General features: G+C 34.7%; 1 protein-coding gene across 3 annotated transcripts in view; it reads right to left on the bottom strand.

Annotated features, from left to right (window-relative positions):
- Positions 1-4,254: 4,254 nt before the first annotated feature.
- LOC107219267 (acyl-CoA Delta-9 desaturase) overlaps positions 4,255-14,340 on the bottom strand; it is a 47,072-nt gene continuing 36,986 nt past the window's right edge. For all 3 annotated transcript variants that reach the window (XM_046729799.1, XM_015657437.2, XM_015657436.2), the window contains exons 3-6: positions 12,504-12,634; positions 9,102-9,307; positions 8,329-8,514; positions 4,255-7,687 (exon numbers count right to left, since the gene is read on the bottom strand). In XM_046729799.1, the coding sequence (XP_046585755.1) occupies positions 7,369-7,687; positions 8,329-8,514; positions 9,102-9,307; positions 12,504-12,634 (842 nt within the window). In that variant the 3' untranslated portion in view covers positions 4,255-7,368. The remainder of the gene's footprint in view (positions 7,688-8,328; positions 8,515-9,101; positions 9,308-12,503; positions 12,635-14,340) is intronic.

The following is a 14,340-nucleotide window of genomic DNA, read 5'->3' as shown; positions in this document are numbered from 1 at the left end:
TGGATCAAAATTAGCGCATCCGTGATACATTACAGTTACTCTGAATTTTTTTCCATACGAACACTTTTCGAAAAACAATTGTGTTTCTCTACCCAACGTAGATACTTCACTTGCGACTAGCTAAAACAGCCTTTCGATTCTACGCCTGCGAAAATTCAAGATCGACAGAGCAAATGTTGTTGGAATAATTATGAATATTAATGTTATGGAATACATCGAGCGCGTGTCGAATAGAATCCCATTTCGAAATGAATAATTCTTCTATTTTCATATTATCGACGTATTATTGTAGATAATCTAGTTTGTCTCCTGGAAAATTATAAAATTTATAGTATGCATCACGTATTAATCGTAAACGGGTCGTACATATTAATATCGTACATGGACCGCATATACGTACATATATTTTTTGGTCTCTGCATCATTATTACATCTGATTTATTATTATTTATGATCTGCGTGTACATTCTTCTCTCGGGTACCTATACTTTAATTAAATCACTGTATTGCTACGAATTTCGGAAGAAGTATATTCTCATAATTAATTTCTTGAATCGCCGACAACTCGGTAACGCCTAAACTCGATGAGTACACACCGGCTAAGTACTGGCTTGGGCTCACCATTGCGAAGACTGTGTTACTTGGAAGGTGAATGCAGCCAGCGTCATGTAGAAATCGGTAACTCTCTGATGTTCTGCAATAAGTTCTCAACTCTACCGTTGGAACATCTCACGGAGCGATTTACGGTTGTCACACCAATGCCCGTTAGGGCAACTGTCTTCATCTTCTTCGGTCAACGTAGGAGGTGTTTAGAGGTGGTTGTGGCGATCGGTGGACGTCGAGGAGGACGAGCAAAACGAGGATGACGAATGTGGTTGGTGGTGGTCGAAGCTGGTAGGAGGTGTTCGGAAATGGTACGAGTTGGTCTGAGCTGGTAAGAGGTGGTATGAGGTGGGTGGTGGCGGCAGGAGGTGGTAGAAGGTGGATGGAGATGGTAGGAGGTGTTTGGAAGTGGACGTGGAGGACGAAGGTGGTCGGAAACGTGTTGTAATCATTTTCTCGATGCGCCACATCGACGTAATTTTGTGTTTCAACACATATTACGAGAGTTCAAGAAAAAATATTTCTCACCTAATTTTCGCAAAATGAAGGAGTTATTGGCTGATCATTAAAGTGGCGTGACACTGGAGTCTTGAATCGGCGGGAAAGGTGGCTTACGTAATTCTTGTCTGAAGCGTAGAAACCAAAATTATTTCCAACTGACATGTATTTTTATCATCGATCAATTAAGAATCCCCAAAAAACGGGGAAATCATTTTCAATTTTGAACCTAAACGAAGAAATTTGTGCTGTAAAAATTCTCATTTTTCATGATTTGATGAGAAAAAAAATTCTCGTATTTTGCAGACGTGCATTAAAATCTACTCAAAATCTTAAGAATTTTCCATGTTTTTTTTCCTTATCAAAAGAAAACAAAGAACGCCTCCGAAACACCTGCAAAAAATTTTATTGTATGATATTAATGTCTTGCCAAAATTAAATTGTAACTTACTGCCTATTTCATGAATTACATGGTTTCTCCCACCCAAGGACTATCGCAAACATAGAATCCCCACCAGTAATGCACCACTTACAAAATATAAGCTGATAAACTTAGTGGGAAGTTACTTTTAAATTCAATCTGCATGTAATTGATATTCTGTGCACAATTTTTACTGTCAAAAATGTGTGTAGTCTTTCGTATTATCGTGAAGTTATCGATATAATGGCAAAAGACTAAATCATCATGTGCACGAAGTTGTCTTGCTGGTGACACATTGTATTGACAGCTCAGCCTATAGAATATTAATAGAATGTTCAGAATAAGTCGAAGTGAGTAATATTTAATCAAATATAATTGGTAATAGAAAGCTTTCAATGAAACCGAATTCCAGTGCATCAATGAATAAATAAACTCGAATCTACTACACCATTATTCGAAAACGTGCCGAAATCTTGATTCAGTTCCAACGTAAATTTTGGAATAATGCAATGCACTTTTTGAGAATTCAAACACGAATACACCATGCAATTGTACAAAATCATTAAAACCACTGTTGGAATAATTGTTTGAAACAGAGGCATTTAGCTTGGTGGAGGACTACTGTTTCTGCTGCAGTGAATACTTCACCTACCATGGATCCAGCACTAGTTTTCCATTTTCTGAGAACGTAACTTGTCTGACATTCCCGATTCCAATCCAAATTAGCAAGAGGCAAATAGAAGCGTTCCGACATATCCATGGAACAGGCAAATGTCGCCTCACGTCGAATACCGGGCACATACAACTCTTAGGTGATAGAAAAATGTATATTGTCAAGAAGAGATACGAACCAACTGACAATGACGACTCTTAAAGGAAGACGATCAGAGCATCGGCCGCAAATAATTCCAACGGAATTTATTTGAATTCGTTCAAAAGAACATAACCGCATGAAAAGCTTAACGTTTTTTTCCATCTCCTCAATATCAAAGAGGTAAGAACCAAGAGTCGTAGTTGTATAAATTTTTCAATAACAATAGAATATCTGTTGTTGCCTGAGTGTGATGTGGTCAAAAATATATATTCAGTAATAAGAGATGGATTAATTAAATTATTACAGCGTCATCGCTCACTCTGGTAAATTTTCGACTATTTTGGATAAAATATGAATCGTCCACACGCATAGCATATGCAAAGAGTCTGCGATTTGGAATAATGGAGAATATTCTTACATTTGTGAGAGTATAATTCAGATTCTTGTCGTTTTTGAGAGGGTTTCTATATTGCATATTTCTCAGGTAAGATCTCCAAACGCTACTTTGCAACTTGCGGCATCATGGTACATGGGAAACACACGGTGCACGGAAAAAGATGCAATCGGTTGTTATCCCTTCCTCTTTTATTCAGCCAATTACAGTAATACATTTGTAAAGCATGATTTAACAGAGACGAAAGACGTGGGTGTTTCCAAGGTTTCGATACTTTGTCTTGCACCTTTTTCAATAAGTTTATAATTTTGTGATTCACTGAGAGTCGCAGGATTATTAGATTTATACCATTATGCATTATACATATACCCGCAGACGCGTGATGATAATTAGGATTGAGAAAAATTGATCACTGCGAATTAAAGGGCTTAATTTTCTTTTCTTTTCATTTCTTTTTTACTCAAAAATATATATGTATATATTTATTAAATATCGTAATATTTAAATAATAACATAGTTATTCATCATATAATACATTTACGACAATTGTTCATCATTTACAAATGAAAATAGATGTGTCTTTCACTTCGTTTTCTCTTATTTTTGGTATTGTAATACCTCAGCTAACAGATATCTATCAATTCACAAGTTATACATACAAAGCATACGTGGTCAAAATGATTCCTGTATTCAGTTGTAATTTGATTATGCCTAAAAATTTTCGGCTTGAACGGTATTGTTAGGACTTGGAAGATTGATTGTTACCTTTATTTGATCGAACTTCTAATTCTCGATCGAAGAGGATGAGAAAGATATATAATATAAGACAGATATTAATAAAAGTGGTAATAAATAAGGTCGCCACGTAACAATTTAGGTTTTCTTTCACGTAGATAGTTATGATATTTGTGCTATTTTTCTCTGCCAACATCCATGTATCACGTAGAATCAAATGTTATTAGTATCATGCATTCAAAAATATAAAGTTAAAGTATTCCGTGTACCGCGATTATCTCATTGTACAGTAAAACGCAGTCTCTGTGGAGTAATTCAGATATCAACACTATTAATGAAAATAGATATCAGGTATCAGAGAAAAAAATGACACCATCACACTATCAAAGACTTGCGATTCACTATTAATTAAAGAACTTTTCGAACACGGTACCACAGAGTTTGGCATGTTAAATGACGGTATACAATATTTAAATCGTACAATGTATCCTAAGTAAATCCTTACAATTTGTTTTACTACCTTCACGAAATGGTACATCTCGTATTAATGTAATAATTAAAAGTAACAAAATATAGTGAAACAAATTATTTTTTAATATATACACATAACACTGCAGTGTAACAGAGATACACAATATACATACAGCGATATAACTTTTATTTACTTTATTATATACATAGATATAATAAACTTTTCAATCCTTGAATGCTAAATATACATATTATATATATTTTTTTTTATATTTTTATTTTTATTATATATATAAAATTAATGTCATTTCTGTTTTGTATGACCTAAAGTTTCCTTTGTTTTGTTTTGTTTGTTTCTTTTTTTTTCTTGTCATTCGTTCACTTTTCATAATTTTTTTTTCTTGTTTACCTCACAAAGTAAAAATGTATTATTACATTTACGACTCCCGTTCCTTTATGATTTCACCCTGTAACGACGATGTGTGCATATGAGCGTGGAAGAAATATGCAACTCTGAAATGTTACATGTCCTTTATCATTATTGGAAATTCTGAATTCGCGGCTCAGGGTAATGCACCCGGCGTAAAAATGACACTAGCAATATAAACAAAAAAAAAAAAAAGAAAAGCAAATGAATAAATGACGAAATGAAAAGAAAAGTACCAAAGACAGAGAAAATTAATTCGACAATAGTATTCAATTATTCAGACAATGCCTCTTTCTTCTTCCGCTTGATACACAGCATAAAACATTTAATTCCATGGACCATCTTACATAACGTAAATTACGTTTGCCTGTCATCTCCGCAAGGATATCTCGATGATTTGATTGATTGTTACATTGAATAATAACCACAATGTTGCGTTCAATGAATCATTGGAAAGAGCGGGACACGAACATGCATATTAATTATTGGTGCCTGACTCGTTAAATAAACAGTAAAATTTTCGGTATATGATATTAAAAATATTTTTCTTCCAATTCATTCTTTTTCTCTCTTTAAATAATAGACTTTCTAGGAAAAAGTGGTTTGTTTGGACAGATTTTATTCGTATCATCAGTAATGTACGAAAATTTTAAACCAATATCTATAAAAATAATATACGAATAATTTTGAAATAAGCAAAAAAAAAAAAAAAATGCTCGTCTACTCGCGGACTGCAGAAAGAGCAAATACATCGCGAATCTGCGTATAATTGTAGTTCATTGAGAGAAAAAGAAAAAACGTAAAGAAGAAAAAGAGGGGAAAAAAATCGATAAAGGAAACACACACTGACTAAGAAATGAAAACAAAAAATGTCACATTACAAAGAATTAAAATAGAATAAATAATAACGGTACAAACTAAATTATTATCACGCAGGAAACTCACGAAACTTCTTAACACCCACATTCTGTAATGGCGATGGACGAACTTTAACTGAACAATCTCGTTAGTACAAAAATGGCGATTTACGAAATGTACCAACGGATGGGTAATGGCGAAGGGAAATTTGGGATAATTAAAATATCTGGTTGAAATGACGGATCGGTTGAACTTGAATGATTCTGTAATGAAAAATTTATTTTCAGTTTTTATTTATCGAACTAAAAAAAAAAAACAAGAATGAGCAATTACATCCGCTAGACGCGATTGGCTCACCGAAAGTTCGTCATATCGTAAATGTTCGCTACATTAGATTTTTTCCTCGGGTCAGAAAAAATTCTCTTCGATTTTTAAACTCGTTTTCATCATCTTAAAACTGTTCATATCAACTGGCGATACCTGAACCGGTCTACATCTGACTGAAGATGAATTCAACGAAACCATATTAATAAGTTTTCTCAATCGAACGAATCGTCTGTTATTTCGTTATTTTGTCAGATTGAGAACCACCTTTGACTCGACTCCACGGGAGTCTGGGTTCCTGGCTTAACCGTATACATATATATATCACTACACTTAACTTTACTTATTACAGATACTCTTAAGATTTTATACAAATATATTTTGATACTTTATCAGCGATATAATTTTCACATCTCTTCAAGCATTGGGCCAATCGGCAATCCTCGGAAGATTAGGCAACGAATAAATCGAAGTGACAGACAAATATTTTCTCCATATTTATGTGTACACTAAAGATTCAAACTATTTACAAGCCAAAATACCCATATGGTATTAATAAGCCAAGTATCGCGTTTACTCTGAAAGTTCAGATCAAAATTAAGTGGTACTGGTAAAGAAGGTAATCAACGTTCAAAAAATATCCATTCATCTAACCAGTTTTGATACTTGAGTGCCTCACTATATTCCTTGAATCGCAAAAATACGTAAACGCTTCCATTTTTTTGTAGAAAACGAAGTGGCCACACGCCAAATATTTTCCAAAGTGACACTCTAAGGTGGTGACTACGGTTAAAACTAAAAAATATCTCCGAAAAAGGCGATTGAGACGCTTCCCGTGTTTCAATTTTCAAAAATAAGATTTTTCGTAAAAATTGTAATTTTAATGTTGACAAATTCATGTCTTCGCAAATTTACGCTGTAATCAAGCATTTCAAATGTCAGTATATACTCGAACGGATTTTATGCAGTCTGTAATTTTGGACGCAAATGAAAACTTAAGAATTTATATTACAATAGACGCGTATGTGTTTTTACATTAAAATGATCTGATGACTCTAACCTTGCTTACCTATATCGTGAGTAAAAAGTATCAGTACACCCCTGAACGTCTACCAATACCGAATTTTCTTCTCGTAAAAAGAAAAAGTATTTTGGTTTCTCTCACGACAGGATGTCTAGCGATTGGGCGGATCGAAATTCCAGGTTTTTCAGACCAGAATTCACCCATTTTTTACGATCAGTACATGCACGGTGCTTCGTCATTCTCGAAAAGGTCAGAAAAATATTTTGCCTGATTCAACCATCATTTTGTATTAAATCGCACCCGATTGAACGTCGTAAAAATGCGGATTTGACAAAATTAAAAACAAAAAAAAAAGAAACGAAAAGAAAATATGGAAGCGACACCGGCATAGCAAGAAAGAAAAAAGATTTGAAGATCTTTACAAGATTCCCTGAGATTTGCCCTGAAATTGTCATTTGTGTAACAAAATCGTTTATGTACAATAATAATAATATTAATAATAATAATAATAATAATAACAACAACAACAAAAACAACAACAATAATAATAAAAACGCCTAAATATCCGCAAGTTTTCTAGGTCGCTGGACATCCCATTGAGAGAACAAATATAAGAAAATTCAGTAATTTAAATTTGATCAATTTGGCTGACGAATAAGTATCCTAACAATCGTCTTGGCTTCCGTATTTATTTTTTCCTTCTTTCTTCTTCAATCTTCCTATCTATTTTAATCCCCCGAAAGCGTATCTCTGTCCCGCAGCCGTATTCACTATACTTATTATTAAACCACTTAACAAACTACTGGGCCTTTTGATGGGTGATGATAGCTCCTTCTCGTTCCTCCTGGGGTTGATCCTTGTCCCCCCATCCCCAAACCTCGTGGCTGCCATCCCCCGTCCTCTCTACTCGTTTTCTGACCATGTCGGTCGAAACGCTCTTCAAATCGTAGGCCCAACCGATTTTAGCAAAGAAATCGATGAACGCCGTCGTCAGATTGCATCTGTAGTTACCAAGCTCCGCCGTTTTGTAATCCCACGGAAACACGTGGTGGTAGTTGTGCCATCCTTCACCCAGGGCGACGAACGCCACTCCCCCATTCTCCGAGGGGTTTATGAACCTGCAAGAAATTCATCTTCGTTCTTACTTCATTCCCGAATTGCCTTAAATTTATTACACTTCATGGGTCATAAAATTGGGATTGTATTGGGATTGTCACTTTGCGATGCGTCACCTGACGGGAAAAAATCAAACTAATGCAATCAGGCTGACAGCTGACCGTTGACCGTATTTCTTTTCGCGTGCGGATGGTTGTACAGGTATATAATCGATTACGTTTCATTAGCTTATACGAATTGAGTAGTTTTAAACACCAAAAATTACGATTTGCCTTCATTAGAATAAAAACTTGGGTTACGAGGTGATAAAATGGCGCTGAAAACCAGTTTCCGATGTCTCGAGGAAAATTTAGAATGCACGTTACACAGGCTGTCCCATTTCAAATAGGACGATCAATTATATTGGGAAAAATAGGTTTCAGGGTAAAATTATTTAGACGAAACTTTTTCGGTTTTTAGAGAGACGTGAAACGGATCTACCGATAAACTTTTTCAGTAGCTAAATTGTGATATGCCATCTTGCGACGTTCTCTAAACTCGACAACTTTTGTCAAATATATTTTTCTCTGGAACCTATTTTTCCCCGAAATATTTTGTCATTTCACTTGACAAAACTTGAGTTATCTCGAATAATTTCACTCACTTGTCATAGGGTTTGCTGCCGAATAGATGGGCCGCTGAATTGACGAGCCACGTTGCGTTCAGGGTTACGACGTACCTCAGAACGGCTGGTATGAGATAAGCGTTGCTCCACGTTTCGTCCCAGCAGAAGACAGGAATTACCGTTGGCAGGATGAAACATATCAGCGGCATGATAAACATGTAGTACCTGTAAAACACAAAGAATTAATAGTAAGCCCTTGCAGTAACCTCGCCAAAATGCTTATTGCTAAAAAATACAAATTAGTTGATTCGCTAATCCAACGTCTAGTCTCATGTAAGTAAACGGATAATTTTCACGTGATATTTATTCAAATTTAGGCAATCAATCGTATCTCATCACCGCGTTCGAGCCATTTTACTCTCCCTCATACCTCTTTTTCATATGAATGATAAGAACAAATCGCTCAATTGTTGTATTTCGACCAATTAAAACACATATGTGTATATAATTTATGAAACAGCATACGTTCTCCCTGTTTTTACTAGTTTCTGTAATTTTAAATCTATAAAAGTCAAAATTGTTTGCAAGTGGGTAACAAGTTTGGTAAAGAATGCAGCAGACCTGGTTATACAGACGCATGAAAGGTAAGAAAACGTACGATACTTCTATTTTCGATTGCATTATACAAGCTATTCATTGTCAATAAAATTTCGATAAAATTTTCATTCGGGTGGAAAAAAAAACTTTATACAACTTCGTTTGTGGTTCATTCCGGTTAGTTGCCGCTTTCCGTTGCTATTTGATCCACTTACTTTCTCTGGAAGGCAAGTATGGGGTCGCTCTCAAGGTCACTGAGGTCGATACCTTTGCCCTTTTGCTTAACGTCCGGATGTTTTCGGCACAATAGCCATCCAACGTGAGCGAAGAAAAATCCCCTCTTCGCATTATGCGGATCAGCGTCTGTTTCGCTGTATTTGTGATGCACTCTGTGATCTCGAGCCCAATCTAAGACCGCGTCCTGCGAAAAAAACAAGAAAATAAATTAGCATCTGTGATAGTCGACCGAAATTTTGGATATTTTGTAATTTTTCGCTGATCCCTTGATTATAGTTGCAAGGCAGGAAATTTGCTCTTCTATAACGTTCGAACATTTTTTGAGACTGCTGATATATTATCTGATATGTGGTCAACTTGACGAAAATCAAGATACTTTTCCAAGAACGAGGAAAAGTTCCATTTTCATAGTTAACAGAAAATTATAGTGAAATATGTATTGTCGCAGTAAAGATTTAGGCATGGTTTGAATTACAAGCAAATGTGACTCGAGCAATTTCGTCAATCTTAAGATAATTATCAAAACTGCACTTTCTGATAATTACGGTGCAAAATCTTTTTAACTTACTACATATTTGCCACCAAGATCAAAGTATCGCAACAGTCACAACTAAATATATAGTCGAAATGAGTACAGCCAAAGAAATAATAAAATACTAAATTTTCTGGTTACAGCTACTGCTGGGTAAAATGCTTCGATGGATCCATTTAAAACGAAAAATGAAAAATGCTTTCAAAATCATAATTTAAATAGGTAAATATAAATGGTTCATTTGAGAACATTTAAAATGTTAGATGGCATTTACAGTTTAAATACCTATTTTAGATGAAACCATTTCAAACATTACCCAGCAGTAGTTGCAGCAAGAAAAGTAATTTTCATTCTGTAACCTCATACAGAACTAAATATAATTATATTTAGCAGCCCTAATGTAGAGAGACGAATATAAATTGTTGGTAACGTCAAGTATAAATTTTTCTCAATAAAATGCCTGTAAAGATTCAATCTGAAAATACTACGTTTCGATATTACTTCTGTTCGGTAATTTAATGGCTAGACGTAATTTTCCGAATTATAAATATTTTTGTCCATCCCGAATTCTTATAGTAGAGTTAAAAATTACTGTGCAGAAAACGAGGAAAATATTTATACAGACAGCATTGAAAGTATATAGAGTATCTACTAGCTGACCCGTCTCGACTTATCGAAGATAGACAATCCAAGTTAAATGTACATTATTTTGACGCACGATAAAGCAGTCAAGCAGTGCTTTTCCTTCCGACTTAATTTGACAAATATGGAAAATTCGAAGTAAAAACTTACTTTTATGAAAATTAGTTATACCTTATATTTCTCGGGAATAGTTTAGCATTTTATTAGTAAAATAATTGTTAAAATCGGTACGGCAGTTCCAGAGATTACGCCCTACATATAAACAAAGAAATTTTACCTCTTTATAATACTATTATTTATTATGTATATTGGTATTAGTATTAGTATATCAGTATAGTATAGAATTATAGATATGGATTAGTGTAAAGTATGATTATATACATCCGATGTCTATCTCTATGAATTTGAGTGAACTAGTAAGTAAGAAAAAAATACTCGTGGTTGTTCATGGGATACGGATTGAGTGAAGCCACACGTGGCTGCGTGTCGATGTATGTATAATTAAATTACAAGTAGAGGAGATTCTGCGACACAGCAAGTGCGAACGGTGCGGAAAAGCAATTCGATTAATTGCCTCCAACAAGGCGGTAGCAAATTGGAAAACGTGTATATCAGGCATTCCACACCAAACCGACCTATGTAAGAGCCTTAACATTGAAGATTTTTTTTATTTCAATATGGTGTAGAGTGTATAGAAAAACGTCTTTTGCCGGGCTCTAGATTTTTTGGGACACGGGATTGATTTTTACCGTTCCCAAAAATAAGGAAACCCAATTTTCAAACGAATAGCCCCAATCGATTGGCTTGAAAATTTTTTCGTGGATTCTTTGTTGAAGAACGAAAATTTTGAGACCAAGATGGACGTGGTCAAGCTTTTGGTTTGGGCGCTACAGGCGAAACAAGTAATTGAAAGGTAAGAAAAAACGTATAAGCTATAATTGCGTATTTTTGAAATCTATATTTAATTCGACTTTTCTCACTTTTTAATTATCTACTCGTTTCGCCTGTAGCTTCTGAGCTAAAAGCTTTCACACTTCCATTGCCATATCAAATTTTTCGTTACCTAACAAAGAGTTCATGAGAAAAATTTAAAGCCAATCAATTGAGGCTATACATTCGAAAACAGAGTTTTTGTGTTTTTGGGAGCAGTAAAGATCAAAAAAATTGTCAAAGTATCTAAAACTCAGTGAAAAATGATTTTTTTTTATACACTTTACACGATACTTAAAAGTAAGTAAAATCAGTAATGGTGATTTTCAGACGTAGGTTGGTTTGAGGTGGAATGCCTCATACGTAGGCACTCTCATTACTTATCTCTTTCCTTCTTTTCTCTATTTTCTATTCACTTCTTTTTATTAACAGTAATTATTGTATGATAATGAGAGTTTGATAATCTGCAAACAATCAATTACCTCAACAAACTTTGCCCTATATATCAGTATTGCGTCAATATAAGCGGTAATTAACACATTTTTTTGCTCGCGAGTATAATGTAAAAAAAAGGACGCTAAGAAATAAAAAGCGAAGAAAATTACGCATAACGTGTTAAATGATGAAAAACAAAAGAAAAAAACAATACACCACAAGGAATACGAATCAATGTTGAAGTAAATAATATATATTTATCATCCTGTTTAACCTACTGTTAATAAAAACGGTCTCATTCGAATTTCAAACGTCCAGTTCACGACACGATACAAGGAAAAGTAATTAGCTAATTAGTTGTTGAATGAATATGGTTACGTAACACTTCCTACGACGCACGTCAGAACGAAGTTAAAGATACGTTCGACGTAGAACTGAGTATTTTTTGCAAACGAAAAAGAAAGAAAGATGTGAAGACATTTAAAATAAGATACAAAGAAAAAAAAACGCAAGGAAAGGTGTGCCCTGTATAAACGTCTCAGGGATCAAGATTCGGTTGAATTGTTGAAGGAGAAACAGACCTCAAACTCACGTTGCGTAACTGAACATTTACCATATAAAGATGCAAAAAGGAATAGTCGTAGAGAGATAGATAGATGGAATCAAGATGGACCTGAACGGTTATCTAAACTGCAATAAAAGATAAAAAGAAGACAAAGCGGTAACTGAGAATTTCATGAGATTATTAAAGCGTCGTGTTAATTTACTCCTGCAACTTATCGCATCAACGATAATGATAATTAGCGCAAAAAACAATAACAAGTCAAGTCGTACGACCTACCTGAAACGCCAGCGTGTTGAAGGTGGTGAGCAGTAGCCTTAGTTGCCATTTGGCTTTGTAGGATTTATGGGCCCAAAGTCTGTGTGCACCAGCCGTAATACCCAGACCGGATAGCTGGTACAGGAAAAATGCTGAAACATATAAAGCAGAAGAAATGTGATTACAATAATTTCACGTGAAACGAACCAGCGAATTATCAAGAGCGTTACAAGATAAGAGAAAAATTGTTCACTTCGCAAGATTAAAAATTCAAACAGGTCGTAAAATCAAGTTAGGTTGTTAATTTAATATAATTACATCGATTCGATGCGAGCACTGAAAATTATGATAGCGATAGAATTGGAAAAGAAATTTAAATCATAGATTTTTTTACACGTGAATAACATTGAAATAAAATTCAGTACAAAATATAATGAATAATCATATTTTTGAATACTCTGAAACGTTTCGCTTAAACAGGGAGAATAGGGAGAGTGAAAAACAAATCTGAAAAAATTAGGGAATTTTTTTTTCACCATTTGATGGGAGCGAAGTCGAGATGGTTTGCTGATATTGGTCACAAAAGTCAAATTTTTCCTCGCATTTTTTAGTACGATTTTAATGACAAATATTTGCGCGTAAATGTCTTTCTCCGATTGAAAAATCAAAGAAATTATACGATGTCTATGATGCAGGTGATGATCTACATCAATGCGCATTGTAATGGGAAGCCACGTGCTACGGAAATGTCTTGTCCATTTTACTATTCATCAACCATTTCATGGTATGTGAAAAATAAATGCAAGCCTGATGAATATTATAATCCATGCACGATGTACGGAACGCGGCCTCGATTGCGTAAGAAATTCACATGGTTGCCTTTCTTTCCGTTCACGTTTATTATTTCTTCGCACGTATTGAATACAATTATGCACACATAATTCGTCTATTTTTTCAATTCTCATATAACCTAACCCATCCTAACCCAAGAACCTGAATTTAACTCCAACTGCAAATCAGGTTTCGCAAAACCGTTACGCTAACCCGATTGTTATAAGAACTCTGATTCAGTTTTGAATGAGACGCGCTTTGCGGCATAATAAAAAAAAATATGCTAGGAAAATAATCACAGGTGATCGAATGACCCACAGGTCTTTCAGACGTACATTAATATAGTCAATCCCCACCTTTATTTTCCGATCCAAGGCTGTTCTTGTCATATAATTTCAAGAGTTTGCTGTAGACTGTCGTACGTAATCGCAAATTTGAGAAAGCAGAATTTAGAACACTTCCGAACGGTACACTGAGAGGCATTTTTAGTTCCGGTTTCCGCTCAGTCCTTGACTATTTTCATTTTTTACCACAATCGAAAAATATTGTTCTAGGTACAAAATGAAAATTAGTACCGCGAGCTTTTTGCGTCACTAATCACGACCCTAAGGTTAGATTTGCAAAATTGAAATTTGGAATATTGAATAGGCTGAAAAGAAACTAAAAACATTTCAATTTTTATGAAAATTGGTACTCATCGGTTTGTTGGGTGTCTGATCACGAATCTGAAGTCAACTTACGAAATCAAAAATGCCGATCCAATATGGTGGAAAAAAATATAAAAATATTCCGATTCTGGTAAAAATTGGTAGGCGGACATTTTTTGGGTCACCGATAACAAATCCAAGGTCAGACTTAAAAAATTTCTGGTACTGGATCCATTAGAGCAGTTCAAAATCAATCAAAAAATCGTCACATTTTCACGTAACACGATATCCGAGGGCGATAAAAGCGTTAATCACGAAACTGAATTTTTAATTCGAAATTCGAATTGTAAATTATATTCTTTTTCTTCTCTATAAACTTG

The sequence above is a fragment of the Neodiprion lecontei genome, chromosome 1 (assembly GCF_021901455.1).
Source record: "Neodiprion lecontei isolate iyNeoLeco1 chromosome 1, iyNeoLeco1.1, whole genome shotgun sequence".
In the NCBI taxonomy this organism is placed as follows: Eukaryota; Metazoa; Arthropoda; class Insecta; order Hymenoptera; family Diprionidae; genus Neodiprion; species Neodiprion lecontei.
This window is presented reverse-complemented; position numbering and strand designations above follow the sequence as displayed.